The 18,657-nt window shown below is 49.6% G+C and overlaps 2 protein-coding genes across 4 annotated transcripts in view; one reads left to right on the top strand and one right to left on the bottom strand.

The window, feature by feature from the left end:
- Positions 1-1,811: 1,811 nt before the first annotated feature.
- Positions 1,812-8,151, bottom strand: UBIAD1 (UbiA prenyltransferase domain containing 1). 2 transcript variants are annotated; one of them, XM_044996603.1, is made up of 3 exons: positions 7,970-8,151; positions 6,203-6,768; positions 1,812-5,412 (listed from the first exon to the last, which is right to left on the bottom strand). In XM_044996603.1, the coding sequence occupies exons 2-3, from the start codon at positions 6,723-6,725 to the stop codon at positions 4,925-4,927; spliced, it is 1,011 nt and encodes a 336-aa protein (XP_044852538.1). In that variant the 5' UTR covers positions 6,726-6,768; positions 7,970-8,151; the 3' UTR covers positions 1,812-4,924. The 2 variants fall into 2 exon arrangements, with proteins under 2 accessions (XP_044852538.1, XP_044852539.1); XM_044996604.1 differs by lacking the exon at positions 7,970-8,151 and adding an exon at positions 7,206-7,333.
- Positions 8,152-8,431: 280 nt separating this feature from the next.
- MTOR (mechanistic target of rapamycin kinase) overlaps positions 8,432-18,657 on the top strand; it is a 104,779-nt gene continuing 94,553 nt past the window's right edge. Inside the window, exons 1-11 of one of the 2 annotated variants that reach the window (XM_044996176.1) lie at positions 8,432-8,528; positions 9,873-10,035; positions 10,593-10,701; positions 11,472-11,534; positions 12,001-12,233; positions 12,590-12,790; positions 13,581-13,715; positions 15,394-15,669; positions 16,013-16,121; positions 16,944-17,130; positions 17,321-17,449. In XM_044996176.1, coding sequence (XP_044852111.1) covers positions 9,916-10,035; positions 10,593-10,701; positions 11,472-11,534; positions 12,001-12,233; positions 12,590-12,790; positions 13,581-13,715; positions 15,394-15,669; positions 16,013-16,121; positions 16,944-17,130; positions 17,321-17,449 — 1,562 coding nt within the window. In that variant the 5' untranslated portion in view covers positions 8,432-8,528; positions 9,873-9,915. The remainder of the gene's footprint in view (positions 8,529-9,872; positions 10,036-10,592; positions 10,702-11,471; positions 11,535-12,000; positions 12,234-12,589; positions 12,791-13,580; positions 13,716-15,393; positions 15,670-16,012; positions 16,122-16,943; positions 17,131-17,320; positions 17,450-18,657) is intronic. The other variant, XM_044996177.1, reaches the window with a different exon arrangement.

The following is an 18,657-nucleotide window of genomic DNA, read 5'->3' as shown; positions in this document are numbered from 1 at the left end:
TTGTCACATCTGCCTTAGGAGTGAAGAGCTTCTAATGAAAAGGATGACAAGCCACCACTCATGGAGGAATGTGTCTGACAGCTCTTTATTACAGAGCAGAGCAGTCTCATTTCAAGGCCATTAGAGGATTGAATAAACTTGCAGGGAGGTGGGGGGAGGAACTCAGTCAGCACTCTAGCTATTAAAAACAAAAGAATTTAGGAAGAGCCTTCCTCTACCTGCTTAATGACTCCATAGATCAAGCCTACACTACAGACCTGTATCAGTTAACCACCACCCCTGAGCAACAGTTATACCAACCTAACCCCCGCATATAGACAGTGCTCTGCTGACGGGAGAGCTTCTCCTGCTGACATAGCTACTGCCTTTTGGGGAGGTGGATTAACTCCACCAACAGATGATCTGCCATCGGCGTAGGAGCGTCTTTATTTACGTGTTACTGTGGCACGGCTGCACCGATGCAGCATTTTAAGTGTAGACCTGCCCACAGGGAGTACTATTTCCTCCAAGACAGCTGAGCTGCAGGCCCCAGCATAGGCTGAGAAGGGTACGATGCCACAACCTTCTTGTAAAAATTAAGCTTGCCCACACGTGATCATTAAAGACCCAGAAAAGGGTGAATTCCGAGGCAGATTAAATGGTGTCAGAGATAAATTAGTGTACATGGGTGGAACTTTAACTGAGCTAGCGAAAGTGAGTGTGATACCATGGGGCTGTCACCAGGCTAAGAGGGCTCGAGATCAGGGGTGAAGTAGAAACAGTAGCCAACAGGAGAAAAAGCAGTCTCCACCCCAGCTACAAATCTGCCTTCTGCCCCAGGCAAGTAAGTTACACCCCGATCCCCACTGTTTACATCACCTTTTCATTTGGCCCAGCATCCACAAAGCACTTTATGATCCCTCACAATGACAGAGGCAACAGTAAAGCTTAGCACTAATAGTGCTTGGCATCTTCATAGTGCTGCTCACAGAGCAAGCCTCCAAACAGCCCTTGGAAGGGCATCAGGGAGATTAGCCCCTTTTCATATCTAAGGGAAGCAATGGCAAAGAGTTGTGCCTAGAATTACACAGCAAATCAGCACTAGAGTTCTCACTCTTAGTCCCAAACTCCTCCTTCTACATCACGCTGCCTCTTGAGACATAAATAAGGGATTAGCCCCACACCTTTTATCATCTGCTAAAACAGTTATTTGTGGGCTGTGAAGTTAGACTGTGAATCACGCCGACGCATCTAACGACAGCAGCATTATGCTGCATGTAAAAACGTAAGTCCCTCGGGGCAGTTTTCCCTGCCACAAGGGTTTATAGCTCCTGGGCTCTGCAGCTGATACATGTAACGCAGGATGGAACTTGGGGGGCACTTTAAACCAGAATCAACAAAAGGAAAAATATAAATGAACAAATTCCCCTATGCCACAGACCTCCCGTTCTGGCCAAAGCCCTGCATTCAAACACGCAAACCTTACACACCAACCATTAACACATCTTAAAGGTCTCTGCCCCAAAGCATCCCAATAGCTGGTATGAAAGAAAGAGCAAGGAGACCATGCAGGAGAAACATGATTTGAGTGGCAGAATGACACTGAAGAGGCTCAAGTGTGCCTGTGTCCTGGGCAGGCATTAGTGACCACAGCTACTCCAGAAAGCTTCCCAATAATCCTTTACCCTGGTTTGTGGCCCAGATGGGAGACTGGTGGGGGCAGCACGCTGCCAAGGGCCTGCGGCGCAAATGCGACCACCTAAAAAGTTGCAAGGAAGTCAGAAGCGGGGACTTTGATACAGGAAGAGCAGGAGAACACGCAGGTGTTGATAAGCAAGTTTATCTTTATTAAAAAGACAAAGTTCAATTGAAGTCTGTCTCAGTATTATAAATGCTCAGGCTCATCAGTGCCCTGCATAGAAAGCTGTATTCCAAAGTGGCCTCTGTTGATAGATTAATCCCCAAAACCTATTAACATCTGCCCTCAAACATATGTTTGCCCTTTCAATTGAACTGATTATCCCTCGACATACAAGGACAGGGCTGCTTGGTTCACAAGGGGACTCTTATGGTCAAAGGCGCCTACCTCATGCGTACCTAGGGTGTGCGCTTTCCAGTGCTTCTACGCCAAAGCTGTACAGAGGAGTGTCCATAGGAAACATGTTCTCCCAGAAGATCCAAACCCAGAAACGTAACACGGAGCCGTTTAAAATAATTAACCGTGGCTTGTTACAAATGGAACATTTAGACACCTCACTGAACCTCTGCCTGGGCGAGAGGAGAGGTCAGGAGGCCATTTAATACATACGATGGACAGATGTGCTACAGATCTGCTCGGCTACCAGCAGAGACTCAGCATGCAGCAATACAGCTTATTGCAAGAGGCTGAAAAGGCCTATGATCAGAAGAGGTGCTGGACATCCAATATCCTCAGTTCAGATGCTGTAACACAAGACCAGTTGCCTTAGGGTTTGTCTATATGGAAAGTTTTACCAGTGATGCTAAAATAAATCCCCATGTGGACACAGAAGCCTGGCTTTTGTTTAGATTAAATCCTGTACCCAAGCAACATAAATTAAACCAAAAAGGGGCTTCTCATACCAGAATAAGAGCATATGCATGGTATAATACTGGTACAACTTTACTGGTTTAAATTCACCACCTTATGTTATACCAAAAAGATCTTCCCATATAAGTAAGGCTTGAGAAGCAGAATGCCTGAGAAAATATCCAGCATAGATATAGCACTTCTTACTTTCAAAGTTCTTTATCAAATTACATTAACCCCACGACACCCAGGTGAGGTAGGCAACGGTAAGCTCCATTTTACAGATGGAAAAACCCAGGCACAGAGAAATTAAGTGGCTTGCCCAAGGCCACTGGGGGGGAAACAAATGAGATGGTTAGGATTAGAATCCAGGCGTTTCCAGCTCCCTTACCATACACAGATCACCCCACACCCCTAAGGCTTCCAAAGTCTGCTATGTTTGATGCTGCTTATGAATGGAAGCAGTCTGCACACGTTTCCTTCTAATCCCTGCATCTGTTAATCACTTTGAATGCCCAAGAAAATGGCGCCACAAATGCATGAAATGGGTCACCTCTCACCCCAGCTCTGTGGCAATAGCACTGGTCTTTCCCACTAGCAGACAGACTTTCTAACCAGGAGTCTTTTCCCTTTTTGTAAGGAAGAGATCAATCATAGTGTTATGTGTTGCTGTTCCACTGAGGGACATTTCCTAGACTATTCACCATAAGAACTACAGCTCTCAAATTTCTTGTTCACATTCTTCCTGTCAGAAGCAACATGGCTTAGGGAACATGCATAAAAAATTGCCACATCAATCCCCATTAAACTATAGCTATGCAAGAGCTAGACATATCATCATATAACAAACAAGAAAAGGGCACATGATGTATCTGCTGAGAGACCTACAAACAATACAACCCTGGGATTAACCGGATCAACCCACTCCATCTTGCAGAATGGGCTCTGTTAGGAAATAGCTCTCTCTACCACCGGGGTTGATTTCGCCATCACTTCCACTCCTCAGTCTGTGAGACAGAATGTGCTTGGCAGAAGGCAGAGTTGGTTCTTTGACAAATGCTCATCACCAGCCCACTGGAGCTTTAAGCCAGCACCGAAAATAGGAAGTGTACATTTTCCCAGAAAATCACTGCCAAGTATTGCTAGATGCCTCTCTCCCTCCAGCTGAGATCAACCCCTTCTGACTGGGTTTCTAACCAAAGCCAGGTTCTCTACTGTACAAAGCAGCAGACTGACTGCTTAAACCACTTTTGCCTTGCTGTTTTCCCTGGGCAGCCTGGAGAGAAAGTCTGATCCAGGCATCGCCCTATTTTAATAACTGAATCTGAGGCTGGTGAAAGCTGTCACTTGCCTGCTAAGATTGCTCCTGAGTAACGGTGTCCAGCTGTGAAGCAATCACAACCGGCAGCTAAGTCACCAGAAACCATTTGAACACTTTGATGTCACCTATATAACACCTCGGTGCCAGTTCCATTTTACAGTTGTCATAACTCCTCCATTACATCAGCACTGAACAGCAATCACCCCTTTCAGGTGAGTAACCTCTCATTGCCATAACACGCCCAAGGTGACTATGCCACACTGCACACCCTGCTGGACTTTACTGATCGCAACTAAAAGGCTCCTTGTGCCCTGGTTAATACCCTCCCCTCGGGCTCAGGAACACTGTGCTCCTGGCAGTCGGAGTTCTAGAACAAGGTCTAGATCAAGTCAATCTGGACATTTCAAGGGGGTCCTGCAAAGAGCCCTTACATCAACACTCGCCATTTCACGCAGGGAACAAAAAAATTTCCCAATGAAGAACAGGGTTCAGTGACCATGGGAAAATATGAGTGAGAGCCAACCCGGACCAGGTGGTGAGGATGAAATTTATCAAGAGGAGTGAAGTAGCATCATCTGCTTTATCCATGATGCTGACAAAAATAAAACATTCAGTGGCAACTTTCATGTGCTACAGCATAGGGGTGGAGCTGCTGAATCCCCTTCATGTTGTATGGGGATGATTCACAGATTGGGGAAGGGACAGTTCACATTTAAGCCTCAACCCTGCTCCTATTGAAGTTAATAGCGAAAGTCCCTTTGAATTCAATGGCAGTAGCATCAAGTCCTTGAAATGTCTGTCTGCTCACATGGTGAATTACAATAAGCACCGAGAGAAAGCCAGAGACACAGTCAATTCAACCCTCTTCCCAGAGAAGAAGTTCCTAAGACACCATCGGAAGTCTCTCGTACAAGAGAAACTGCTTATCTCAACAAGACCAAAGCCCATAAAATTCACATGGAGTCACTGGCTCGAGCCAGCCTTCTTGCTCTGGCCCCATCCATAACAAACCTCCCACTTGCACCCCGAGCTCTGGCACTAACACTCAAGTCATGGGGCTACAGCAGCTCTCGCCATTACAGTTTGGGCAGCGTGCCTGCTGGTGCTAGTATAATACCAAAAACATAGAAGAGCCCCAGCAGGAGGTTGAGCTTGGCTGTCCGCTGGGGAATTTTGCTGAAGCTCTGGCTCCGGAACTGCCTCTCCAGCGAAAAGGCCATAGGAATGGTAAGTAGTGGCAATGCCATGCTGATGGTGTAACGCGTGGCCAAGATGCAGAAAATCAGGTACGGCAGGAAGAGCAGCGTGTTGTAGAGCATGTAGGAAAACGTGGGGCCGATGAGGATGGCCAGGGTGACAATGCCCGCCTGCCGGTCAGACTCCATGTCCCGTGTGTTGTTGCTGTGCAGGATGGCCTCAGTGCTGAGGGCTAGTGGGACAGCATAGAGCAGCGGTGAGACAGACAGATAGCCAACCTGCACTGCATGGGCAAACATGACAGCCAGGGGCCCAAATGTGATGAGGATCACCAAGTCGCCAAGTGCAACATATTTAAATCCAATTCCTGTGGCAAGAAACAAGCGGAAAACAAGTGTTACCAGGTGAAATTCACTTTATGGAGGATAATAGATGTTACTCAAACAGATCAGCAGCTCCTACAAAATGCGGTAAAACAGCCAACACAAATACAACTAGGGCAGGGCTACACATGCTCTTTTATTGCCCCAGAACTGATTATTGTTCTCCCTTTCCAAAGATAATAAAGCAAATACAACGTCTGCAATTCTCCAGTCTCACCCACTGAGCATAGATTATGGGGCAGATTCCAGTTACCACCTGGAATACTTGTTCCACAAGCAGTCACACTGAAGTCAACGGGATCACACATGCAGAAAGGTGCTACACAACGTGAGTAAAGATATTCGAATCTGGTCCTGAACAGACGCAACCATCAGGTTAGACAAACAGCTGCTACATCTTTCAAATGATATCCTCCGAATCCTAGAAACTGCTTAATCTTATCTATAGCAAAACACTAGGTGTCTCTTCAACAACCCAGCTGCAGAAAGAGGCAAAAGACATTTTTATCTTGATAAGCCACACAAAAAAATTCACTCTACATCAGTGTTATTCATTAATCTTGGGTGCATTTCTTAAAGCATGTCTTAAGTTTACTTTTCATTTGAAACTAGATCTGGCTAATAAGAAATGAGGAACCGTTCAGATAATACAAACTGAGCTCCATCCCTGGAGAAGAGAACACAGATAATGAACCAAACCAGTTGACATACACCAGATATACATTTCACACACAATTCCTGCCACAGACTCAGAGTATTGAATACAGTCCTTACCTCCAGTATAAAGGAAGGAACTGGAAAGTCCCCCAAAGTAGATCAGGGCCAGGTGCTCCAACTTGAGAGTGGAGAGACAGTACAGGCAGGCAGCACAGATACAGCCCAGGGTATAGAGGAAGACCCCAAATCGGACCACATCCTGAGGCTCCAAGATCTGGTCCACCAATGTCCGGTCATCACTCTTCTTGTGGTCAATGCCCTTGGAGAAGTCATAGTAGGTATTAACCAAGTTACCTGCTCCATGCACAGCCAAGACAGCCACTGCACTGCCCACTAGCAGCCCTGGGTCTAGGGATCCATGGGACCGATAGGCTAGGGCACTGCCCAGGGCTACTGGGGTCAAAGAGGCACTGAAGCTCCAGGGCCGCAGGGCCAGAACGTAGGCTGCACATTTCTGCCTCCAGGTGCCTGGGTGGCTCTTCGCAGAGCTGAGCAGCCCGATGCCCAGCTCCCCCACAACACCTCCTCTGGGGCTCTCAGCGCTGATGCTAATCTTCTCGGTCTGATCCTCAGCCTCCATGCTCTTCACGCAGCTGCCTCAGGAGAAGGTGCTGGAGAGAGACCTGGGAAAGGAGGGGGAGTTTGCATCAGGAAAGGGAAATCCCTGGGCCTCACCAGTGACTCACTGGTGACATACCCAGCCCAGGGGAGAGCCGCCCCACAACCTGAACCTCTGCAGCTGCCACCGCCGAGCGAAGGACCCACAGCAGGGAGAGCGAGGGGCAGGCCCCTTCCCATCCCACCACAGCAGAGAAGCGGGTTCTTTCCCCGGCTTCCTCCTCCCCATGGGGCGCCTCAGCTGGGGTGACCAGATGTCCCGATTTCATAGGGACAGTCCCGATTTTGGGGGCATTTTCTTATATAGGCTCCTAATACCCCCCACCCTGGCCTCACCTCCCCCCACCTCCGCATGTCCTGGGCAGGGGGCGGCTCCCGGCCCCGGGCGGGGCTGACTCTGCGCTCCCGTCTCCTGGGGCGGCTCCCGAGGGGTCCTCCTCACCTGCTGCGGAGCCGGGGTCCGGCTCCGTTCACGCGCGAGCCGGGCACTCAGGACCATGGCAACCAGCCCGCGGTGCCGCCATCTTGCCCGCGTGGGCACCAGCCAGGGCCGCCCCTCCGGAAACAAGGGCTCCGATCGCCCAGGTTCCGCTTGCTCTGAGGGGAGCCCTGGGCCGGGGTGGGGGATGGGGAAGAGCCCCACAATACTAGTAATACGGCAGCGGGGCTGGGATCTTCCCGCAGCGGGACGGCAGCACAGGGAGGTTACACCTCATACTCGGGGTCACTCAGCCAGTCCGTGGATTGAACCCGGGAGTCCAGAGCCCCCATCCCCCTTCTTTAACCACAGAGAACAGACTCCCCTACCCCAGGCCCTGCACACGGGTGCTCGGGGTGCTGCATGCACACACAAGACTCCTGCTTGCAAGATCAGAGCCGGAACCTCTCTGAGCCTCCGTTTTCCCCAACCGGCAAAATGGGGATAACAACCCACAGGGATTAATACGTGGGAGCGACTGGAATAATCTGGTAATAAGTGACACAGGGAAAGCCTAGGACGTTAATTCCGAGTCACTATTATTCAATTATCGGTTAATATTTAACTATTACTGAACATTAACATCTAATCATTAGTATCAATAACAAGTGTGTTTATATGAACCCTTAACCATTAAGATTAGCGGTAAATCAGGGATGTTAAACAGTTCGTATTGATTATTACAGCTATTAGCTATTCTCCAAACTAGGTGTCACAGAAGCGAGTACCTTCTATACGTAACATTACGGTAACAGAGCCTTTCTTCTGCCCTTGGTGCTCTTGAGGGCGGGCTGCACCCAGAGCAGTAGAGAAGCTGGAGGAAATAGAAGGACCAAGTGTTTACGCGGCGGAAGATTCCTACCGTATCAATGGTTTAAAAAAAAAAATCGACGCTTCCCCATTCCCGCATGCGCACAATACCTGTGGCTTCAAAGAGGGCGGAAGCAATGCGGCTTTCCAATGGGGGGGGGCAAGCTCTGCATTCTAACCAATCAGGCGGCACCCAACTTCTCATTGGTTCAGTTAAGTGTCAGTATATCACCATCTGTCCTTTGATTGGCCATGAGCGACTGCACCCGCCTCCGGCAGTTATTTGGGGGTGGAAACACGATTCCCTAGTAGCCCCTCCTCACCTGTAAAACTATTGGCTGCCCCACCCGCTGGTCACATTCCCCTCCGCGCTGATTGGTTGCCGGTTCTTCGCCGGCCCGGCGGCAGCAGCAGCGGGGGTGGGGAAACCCGGGGCCCAGGCTGGGGAACCGGTCGCAAGGGGGCCGGCCGGAGGCGGTGAGTGCGGGGCCCCGCTGTAGGGACACCCCGGCCTGGCTCCCCCGTATGGGGCCTATGGGGGCGGCCTCCCCGTCGCCGGCCGGGCTGGGGCGCTGCCGCGTGAGCGGGGCCGCCCGCGGGTCCTTCCCTCCCTCCTGCCCCCGCAGCATGGGAGGTGCCCGACTCCCCTCCCGTGCCCCAGGCGGAGCAGAGCCCGGAGCTGTCAGCCAGGCCGGCGGCCGCCCCCGGGGCCTCCCCGCTCCGGGCCGGGCAATGGGTGGCTGGGACCGTGGCCTTGGGTCTGCGCCGGCTTTCCCAAGGCGGGGCATCCGTGCCCCCCGCTCATGCAAGCCAGGCCTCTGCCCTTGGCGGTGTGCGCAGGCTCGTGGGCCTTGCTGGCCCGAGCTAGACACCCTGCATTCACCCCCTTTGCACCGGAACACGCCGCTCGTTGGAGAGCTGCGAAGGCATTTCCCTCACCAGGGAAGAGGAGGCCTATTTAGGCGACTCTTCCCATGCTGGGAGCTGATCATGGCTTCTGGGGCGATGCTGATAGCAGGAAAGATCCCACACTATCTCCTGATTCCTCTGGGGCATCTGCTGTACCCAGGGATTTTAACGAGGCAGAGTTGTCCCGTGGCTAGTGAGGAATAGGAACCCAGGACTATTAGGGTTCTGGTCCTAGTTCCCCCAACTCACCTGCTGTTTGCTTGCAGCAAAGTACTTGAAGACCTGTTTGTCGGTTTCCTCCTTTCTAAAACGTTTCTTTTTCAACTTTAAAAAAAAAATGCACCCATCAAGATGGTTTCTACACATGCACAACGTTAAACATCCCATTACAATGACTGTTGCTGGCATGAATAGACTCTCAGCCCATGAATGTACATTGGAGGTTATAACGCTTACCCTGGGCGTATTGAGGGTTGTAAAGAACTTTGAGGTTCGTGGATGAAAGAGGTTGTAGAGGAGCAAACTAAAGTAATGATATCAACATGCTAACCAAGCGGTCCTTATCCTCCTTGGAACTTTGCTTGACTGAGAACGACTCTGAAACACAACCCTGTCTTGGTATTTGGGCATGTAATTGATATGGGCATGTCACATGTACCCAAGAACACTTTGTGCTGAGGCTGAGCTGGGTCCGGTTTGTTTAGGGTGCGCTGAAGGACCTAGCGCGGAATCCAAGGAGCCTGTACCCCTGTCATATATCTGTCAGGGCTCTGTAGCTACCATGCCATCTGAAAGCCCTCTGTTTCTCATGAGATGTGTATTTGGGAGCAGTAAATAGGAGCAGTGTGGTGGAGGGAGCTGTGATTGGTTTCTATACTAGCCAAAAGCAATAAACAGGTTTTCTGTCTAAAGGATCCACTGGACTTGATACCCCAAGTCCCAGCTTGCCGCCATCATGTCGAGCACCGTGTCCATCCTTCAGCAATTTGCCAGTGGCCTGAAGAGCCGCAATGAAGAAATCAGGGCAAAAGCCGCCAAGGACTTGCAGCATTATGTCACCATGGAGTTCCGTGAGGTGAGTGCTGCAGATGTGGGAGCAGGAGCATTTAGCTGGGAAGACACGTTTGTACTACTTGGCTAGGGAGTGAGGTATGTCGCTTGGATGCTTGGGGTGGTAGAGATTTGGGATGCTGAGGTAAGTAAGGCTCCAGAACAGGGGCTGGGTTAACAGGGCAGGAGCACAGGCAGGAGATATAATTGCTTCTTCTAGATGTTTGAATCCCACAGTTAATTTACTGCTTTTGAGTTTGGGAGCCCTGAAAAGTGGTGTTGCCCTTCTTTGGCCTGGTCTACACTGGGGGGATTGATCTAAGATACGCAACTTCAGCTATGAGAATAGCGTAGCTGAAGCTGACGTATCTTAGATCGACTTACTTCGCGTACTTGGGGCGCGGGATCGACGGCTGCCGTTCCCCCGTTGACTCCGCTTCCGCCTCTCGCCCTGGTGGAGTTCCGGAGTCGAAGGGGAGCATGTTCGGGGATCGATCGTGGGTAGTGTAGACATACTCTTTAGCTGGGGCATGTGTAATGGAGGAGAGTTTGTAAATTATTCTGAATTCTTTTCCTGTGCAGATGAGCCAGGAGGAATCTACCCGCTTCTACGATCAGCTGAATCACCACATATTTGAACTGGTCTCTAGCTCTGATGCAAACGAGAGGAAAGGAGGCATTCTCGCTATAGGTGAGTGAAGGACTTCAGAGCCTCTGGTGAACTTTCCCTTCAAATTGTTATTCTATCAGGACAGATTGTCAAGAGAACTCCACACCGCAAGAGATGCCCAGTATACTTAAGAGAGTTTGGTGCACTGGGTGCGTATAGAATGTAGAGCTCTTTTGAAAATCTGACCATAAATGTCACAATGGGAGCTGCTGGATGCTGAGCACTTCTGAAAATCTGGCCCTTTTGGTGCCTCCTTGGAAACTGAGCTCTTGAAAACCTGACCCCAATGTAGGTGCTGAGCACTTGAAAATCTGGCCCTGAGCTCTTCTAAAAATACTTCTCATAGTGTCCAGTTTTATTGGTGGTCACAAGAGGCGAAGACTCCGGACTCCCTGTTGCCTGAGAACATTCATTCTTTTTTGTTTAAAGTCACCTGCTCAAGGGCAGCAGCCACCATCCCTGTGGAGGGATCTAAATGGCTTTTGCCTTCATTTTGTTTAGTGTCTCCCTCAATTGCCCTGTTGTGCTTTCATTCTTACATGGCAAAGCTGCCCAAATCCTGTGACACACAAGGATGCAGGTAACTTGTATAAAAACACACTCTGTACTCTTCGCGTTTGCCTTTTGTTAACTACATAGAAACTGCTTGTGGGTTGATTTCATAAACCATAACCAAACCAACCCCAAGGTATCTGGAGGTGGTGGAAGTAACTTAGGAAAAGAAATCTTTGTTGACCGCATCTGATTTCAAAGCTGACAGTATCACTCTAAAATTGTTTCTGTGAATTTAGTGCTGTTGAAAGGTGCCGGATTGACAACCCTGGACACTGATGGCCTCTTTATCTACAGAGCAGGTACAACCCAGGCACCGGCAGTGCAAACTTCAGCCACACTGCCCCCTGTCAGTGTGCCTCAACTTTGACCTGGAGGGACCATCTCTAGGGGTGAGGGAGCGTTCAGACTCCTTAGTCCATTCAGTCCTTGGCGCCTCTACTGAGACTGTCAAGAAGGGGGCCAGTTGTAGTGGTTGCATGTGGATGCCTGTCAATTGGGAATGGGCCCACAATCCCAGGGTGGAAAATCTGTGACCTGTGGAAAGAACTTGATAAGCTTCCCTGTTTACTAAACAAATTCTGACTTTAAAAGGCTGGTGATCCTTTCCTATTGCTTGATTTCTCTGGTGGATTTCTGGTTTAGGAAGAGATAATGGGAGTCTCTAAAGAATGGATAGGGAATACTAACTCTTCTCCAGGGACTACCCTACTGTCTGGCAAGCTGACTCGGTGGCAGAGCTTTCACTCCTGTTCTCCTTCTCCCCAGCAAGCCTTATCGGTGTTGAGGGAGGCAATGCCACCCGCATTGGCAGGTTTGCCAATTACCTTCGGAACCTCCTCCCCTCCAATGACCCCGTCGTCATGGAGATGGCGTCCAAGGCCATCGGGCGCCTTGCTCTGGCAGGTGATACCTTCACGGCGGAATATGTGGAGTTCGAGGTGAAACGGGCTCTGGAGTGGCTGGGAGCTGATAGGAATGAAGGTCGAAGACACGCAGCTGTATGTACTCCTCTTCAGCCTTCCTGGGAAAGGGCTCATGAGTAGTGCTGATGGGAGCTATGTATATAGATGGGTGGATGCAGCGAATGAGAGCTGTCAGGGATTGGAGTGGCTACCATTGTGTATCTGAGAAGTTGTGATGCTGGCTAGCTGGTCTGCCATTAATCATGTTCATTATCATAGTCTCTTGGGACCAGCCAAGAATGAGGACCTGTTTTGCTAGGCATTGTATAGATGCAGAGCAGATAGAAGGTCCTTGCCCCCAAAAAGCTTACAGTCTGGACAGACACAGGGAAGGGGTCAGTCTCTGAATTCCAGTCTGTGCCTAACACCACCGTCTCTCTTCCTCTCTCCAGGTTCTGGTCCTGCGTGAGCTGGCAATCAGCGTGCCCACCTTCTTCTTCCAGCAAGTGCAGCCGTTCTTCGATAACATCTTTGTTGCTGTGTGGGATCCCAAACAGGCCATCCGAGAGGGAGCCGTGTCTGCCTTACGAGCCTGCCTTATCCTCACCACCCAGCGGGAGCCAAAAGAGATGCAGAAGCCCCAGTGGTACAGAGTAAGGAAATAATCCCTTAATCTTGGAACAGCTTTCCTCTAGAGTTCAGAAAAGCCTCAGTGTCAGCACCAAAAGCCAAGAGACTGATCCTCATATGTCAATAGGTGTTGGCCTCTCTCAATCAGGATTGAAAATGCTTTGGCCTCTAGAATAGGCTGAACCAAACTGTTTACACTACCCTCTACCAAAGCATGTGAGACACTCCATTCCACCAGGGCTCTATTGTACGTTCTGTAACTTGTTGCCAACAGAATGCTCAGTAGTTAGGGACACGTGCAGATTTTATGGGTTCAGCTACCTCAAGGTCTTATCAGCATCAGTGATCAAATTGCCAGTCAGCAATGGCAAGGTTACAATGCTGCAGCCAGGGGTTGTACTTATTTGGCAATGAGTTCTAAATCCACATGTTAGGCTTGAACAATGCAATCAAACTAATTTGACACTGTGAGACCTGAGCACATGTCATACTGGCAACATGACCAGGGCGCCAAGACATGAAAGGCCTCAACACACATTTCACATAATCCCCATGTACGCTATGATAATGGTGTGTTCTTGAGAGAAGATGGAAGACACAGGTCTCTTTGTTCACTCTTTCTGTTGAAAACAGTTTGACTGCCAGAGTAGACTGGGTCAGAACTATTCAGTGCTCTGTTCTAGTGTTGATCAGCTGAGGTTTGTAGCTGTTCCTGGAACTTATGGGCTCCCAGTAACTACTGACTTGCTATATTCCCTTGTTCTACATTGAGAGGACTTGGTCTCTGTTAAGGTTGCTATTATCTTTGTTCAGCACACATACGAAGAGGCAGAGAAAGGTTTCGATGAGACTTTGGCCAAGGAGAAGGGTATGAATCGTGACGACCGAATCCACGGTGCCTTACTGATCCTCAATGAATTAGTGAGAATCAGCAGCATGGAGGGAGAGGTGAGTGACTTATCAAGATGGCGACCAGTGTTTGGTGCTATGATTGGCCGAACGGAGGTGTCTCCTCGTTCAGTTTAATAAAATGGGGCACATGCAATTAATCCGTTTGGGTTGGAAATGGGTTGATTGAGCTGGAGAAGTTCACAAGCAACTGGGGTCTAGGGCATTTAATTGTCGCAAACACAGTGGCGAAGTGAAGGGAATTAGTAGAACAGTACCAAATGTTTAGGGACAGGAGGGTTCATTCATGATGGAAAGTGACATTAAATAGCTTTAAGTGACAACTGGATGTGTGGGGCAGCAAGTACAGATATTTGTGGGATATAAACACAAAGGAAGGAGAGGAATTGTGCAGGGTGTTATAGGAGGATATAGCCAGAGGAGGTGGGAACACTTCCTCGCAGTGATTAAATGAGGTGCTGGGCAGCCTCCCAAGGGAAGGGAAAGGGTGAAAACCCAATTGCTTGGGACTTTTAAAATTAGATTAGAAAAAGCACTAGAGAATGTCCTTCAGGGAACAATTCTGCCTCCGTCCCTTGGGATGGACAAGGTGATTTAATAGATCTCTCTCCCTCTTTAGTTTCAATTACTCCTCCACAATCTTTTCCCAGTTGTAGCTTCAAACCTTTCTTGCATTATGCTGTCCCCTGTGACCGTATGTAGTAGGACAGATACATCACTGTCTGTTCAATATGTGTGATATAGGATGGTCGCCTGATGGGTTCTAACCTTATATGGATATGTGTTTAATTTAGGCAGCAACTTGGCACCAATTAAATTTGAACTGAAGGTGTGTTCGTAGGGGCTGGTGGGTTCATAGGAAGTGGCTGAATGTGTTGGACGCGAGGGTCAGGTTAGTGCCCAGAACTGTTTAATCATGTGAAACTCAGCACATTCTGAGAGTCCTGCTAGACCAGTGGTTCCCAAACTAGGGGTGCCGCTTGTTCAGGGAAAACCCCTGGTGGGCCAGGCCGGTTTGTTTACCTGCCGCGTCCACAGGTTCGGCCGATCGCAGCTCCCACTGGCCGAGGTTCGCCGTTCTTGGCCAATGGGGGCTGCGGGAAACGGTGGCCAGCATGTCCCTCGGCCTGCGCTGTTTTCTGCAGCTCCCATTGGCCAAGAACGGCGAACCACGGCCAGTGGGAGCCGCGATCGAACGAACCTGCGGATGCGGCAGGTAAACAAACATGCCTGGCCCGCCAGGGGCTTTCTCTGAACAAGCGGTGCCCCTAGTTTGGGAACCACTGTGCTAGACTGTGAATTCACAGTATTATAGAATTGTAGGGCTGGAAGGGACCTTGAGACATCACCTAGGCCATCCCCCCACTTCCCTTTGGTTGAGGGGGCAGTGGATGCAGGGTTGGAACAGCATTTCCCGTAAGAGTTAGGGCCACTGCCATACCTAGTCTGCCTTGTTCAGTGAATTTCACTGGTTGACCCTGATTCTTTCCCACTCTGAGGCCGAAAAGGGAGAATCCTTTGCCTGTGCTGTCTCACTGCTGGCCACTTGGCAGGAAAATCTATTGCATGTAAGGCACTTGGATGTCAAGTCTGGTTTGCAGTTCAGTCCGTGCCATACAGCCCCCTTGGTGTGGGTGCCTGTGGTCCATGAATTTGTTAGTTGCATGTGTCCTTTTCTGTTTAACTGCCTTTGAAAGTGTTTTTTTTCTGTGCCCAGCGCCTTAGAGAGGAGATGGAGGAGATCACGCAGCAGCAGATGGTGCACGACAAATACTGCAAAGACCTGCTGGGCTTTGGTACAAAGCCTCGCCACATCACCCCTTTCACCAGCTTCCAGTCTGTACAGCCCCCGCAGTCGAACGCCTTGGTGGGGCTCCTGGGGTACAGCCCGCATCAAGGAATCATGGGGTTTGGAGCCTCGCCTGTCCCAGCAAAGTCAACGTTGGTCGAGAGTCGATGTTGTCGGGATCTGATGGAGGAGAAGTTTGATCAGGTGAGCTGTGGGCTTTTCTCTAGCGCCTCCCAAAATCCCCTGCGCAGAGACCAGATGCTTAGCGTGACGTCCTTCCACGTCCTTTGCTGGGAGGCAATATGGCCCGATAGTTGGATCACGGTCACAGCCCATTAACTGTGTCCCTGACTCTGAGGCTGGTTTCCTGTGTGTCCTGGAGTGAGCTACTTAATTTCCCTGTGCCTCAGTTTAGCACTCTGTGGCACAGGTATAATTATAACCCTTCCTGAGGGGTGATGCAGCGGAATGACAGTGGAAAACCTTGCGATCCCCACAAGGCAAGGATGACAGAGCACCCTTTAAAGCCCAACCCCTCTGGTTCCAGGTGTGCCTCTGGGTTTTGAAGTGCAGAACCAGCAAGAACTCTCTGATCCAGATGACAATCCTCAACTTACTGCCACGGCTGGCTGCTTTCCGGCCTTCTGCGTTCACAGGTGAGGGGTCTTGCAGCTGGGCTTTGGCTGGGGCTGCAGCTGAAGGTGGGCTGGGGCTCCAGCTGAAGGTGAGTTGGGGAGGTTCTAGCTCATGTGGTCCCATTGACCTATGTACAGGTAATGCAGCAGCAGAAATCCTGGTGCTTGGCATTGTACTAACTGGCACTTTGATTCCTGCTTTAAGTAGTGGGAATTACTGTCCTCTGGATGGTCTCCTTGACATCTGATGGGAGCTCGCTGCTTTGTAAAGCTGGCAGAATGAAAGCCCTTGCCTGGAGTCCGTGTTCAGTGCCTTAATAAAAACAGGACCTCATTTTCATGTTCCCTGAGCATGCCATGTTCAGTGCTGAGCTGTACCCTCTTACTCCCTGCACTTATATCTCAGTTATCAGCAATGTCCGATCCGGATTTCCCTTCTGTGGATGAAAGAAAATCCCAGCTGGCCTTTCAAAAGTTGAATCACTCAAGGTGCTGAGAACAGCCAAAGTAGTTGGAGTTAGAGGAGCACTGTCAATATGGCTCTAACTGGATTTACCTTAAAGCTTTATTATTGTCTCTCCTCACCACCAGATCCCAGTCGGTCACTGCAGTAACAAGCAATAAACTGCTTGGCATCTTGCTTACAGGAAGCGTCTTTTAACTACTATTGCCAGGTTCTCCCTTACACTGTTTCTGTAGTGGGGGCCGTATGAAAGGGACCACTGGGCTTTTAGCCACACAGGCCAATAGGAAGTTGGTTTCTCATAATCTCATAAAACCTTTGTGTCCACTCTGTCAGGCCAAATGAACTCATTGATTGTCTTGTTCTGCTCTTGTGATCAGCTGATCAGTACCTTCCAGACACAATGAACCACATCCTGAGCTGTGTGAAGAAGGAGAAGGAGCGAACAGCAGCCTTCCAAGCCTTGGGATTGCTGTCTGTGGCCGTGAGGTCTGAGTTCCAGGCCTACTTGCCCAAGGTCCTTGAAATCATCAAAGCAGCACTCCCGCCAAAAGATTTCGCCCACAAGTGAGTGTGTGAAGGTTAGAGAGGCTCTTGGACAGACACCTGCTGATCATGCCATTTTTGGTGTGACCGTGGGGTATGACAGCTTATTAAACTGATAGGTGTTCCCATGAGACGTTGATAAGTGAGGGGGGTGAAGAGATGTGCAGGATTGCACTCTGAGGTAAATAGCTCTTATGGTGTCTGTTTTCAGGAGGCAGAAGTCCATGCAGGTGGATGCCACAGTCTTCACCTGCATCAGCATGCTGGCACGAGCTATGGGACCCTGCATCCAGCAGGACATCAAAGAGCTTCTGGAACCCATGTTGGCCGTGGGACTGAGGTAGGTACAAGATATGTTAGCAAGTTCTTCCATTAGCCACTGGGTGGCATTGTTGGCCATGAGCAAGGATGACCACTATATGTATAAAAGTGAGTTATGAAACTCCAGCAAGCAGACTTCTTAATCAGCCTTAGAGAAAAGCCTGTCAAATGCTTTCCCTTCACAAACACTCAGAGATTATATTGTTGTCCGTCTTCCTGAGTTGGAGGAAATAGTGCACTGAGTGTCCTGCTTTAGGGAAATTCCTAAGAAATTCCTAAGACATGCCACTGAGAAGCCAAATACCAGGATGAAAATAACAGTATGGTGTTACGAAACTAATTCGTTTTGAGAGAAGGGGTGAGAACTAATCTTTAGATTCAAAGAGCCAAAAAACCAAATTCCTTTTGAATAGAAATACTCCAGAAGCTATTCCCTTTTCCTGAGAAGGAATCCTTCAGCTCTTGGCATGGCAGCCGGGGTGAGGGTGTGCATTCGAGTCAGCCAATTCGCACACTCCCCTTAAAAGTGAAACATACCAGAAAAGACACGATTTTCAAACACAGGCAATTGTATCCCGTGACCAAATCCAACCCTGGTTACACTTAGGTGTGTGAAAAGGATATTCGTGCCTTTCTGCTGCTCTGGTTATTCAAGCTCAGCACTTAGGTGAGTTATCATGGTTCCCATGTCTGGAAGTCAGGGCCAGTATTTTAAATTCAGTATGTGGGTGCATTGCTGTGCTGAGCTTCCCATTCCACGCCTGGTGCTGCCAGCTAGACTCCTCCAGCACTGTGAGTGCGTATACATCCTGCTGGGGGGAGGTTACTCCTCTGAGAAGGCAACAAGCAGCATTTTGTCTTCAGTGTGAGATGTCTCTTGGGTTCTGAAAATAACTAGTCCCAGTGAAGTCGAGAGCAGAGTCCCCTGCTTCCCAGCACTCAGACACTCCTTTTAGGCAAAAACTTGGGCAAACAGGAAAACCCTGAAGGTCAGTGCACTCCATCTGTGTCAGACCAACAGGGGAAGTGAATTCGAGGTCGGACTGTCCTATGTCTAGCCTTCCCCCACCTTCAGAGTTCATATCTGGGGACTCCTAACTCACGTGTCCCAGCTTATCTCCTCTGCCAAGATGGCGGATATGGATAAAGGCAGTCTTTCAAACAGCTTGCTCCCAGGTTGCACAGTGCTTCATACTCCTGGACGTGGATTGGTAGCCTTTGCCTACA

This window comes from Mauremys mutica, chromosome 21 (assembly GCF_020497125.1).
Source record: "Mauremys mutica isolate MM-2020 ecotype Southern chromosome 21, ASM2049712v1, whole genome shotgun sequence".
Lineage (NCBI taxonomy): Eukaryota > Metazoa > Chordata > Testudines > Geoemydidae > Mauremys > Mauremys mutica.
The sequence above is the reverse complement of the archived record's forward strand: the minus strand, read 5'-3'. Positions and strand labels throughout refer to the sequence as shown.

Excerpts from the sequence above, each read along its gene's own strand:
- UBIAD1 (XM_044996603.1), bottom strand. The coding sequence starts at position 6,725 with ATGGAGGCTGAGGATCAGACCGAGAAGATTAGCATCAGCGCTGAGAGC. Across the intron at positions 5,413-6,202 it reads TTCCTTCCTTTATACTGGAG|GAATTGGATTTAAATATGTT; the intron begins GTAAGGACTGTA and ends TTCTTGCCACAG.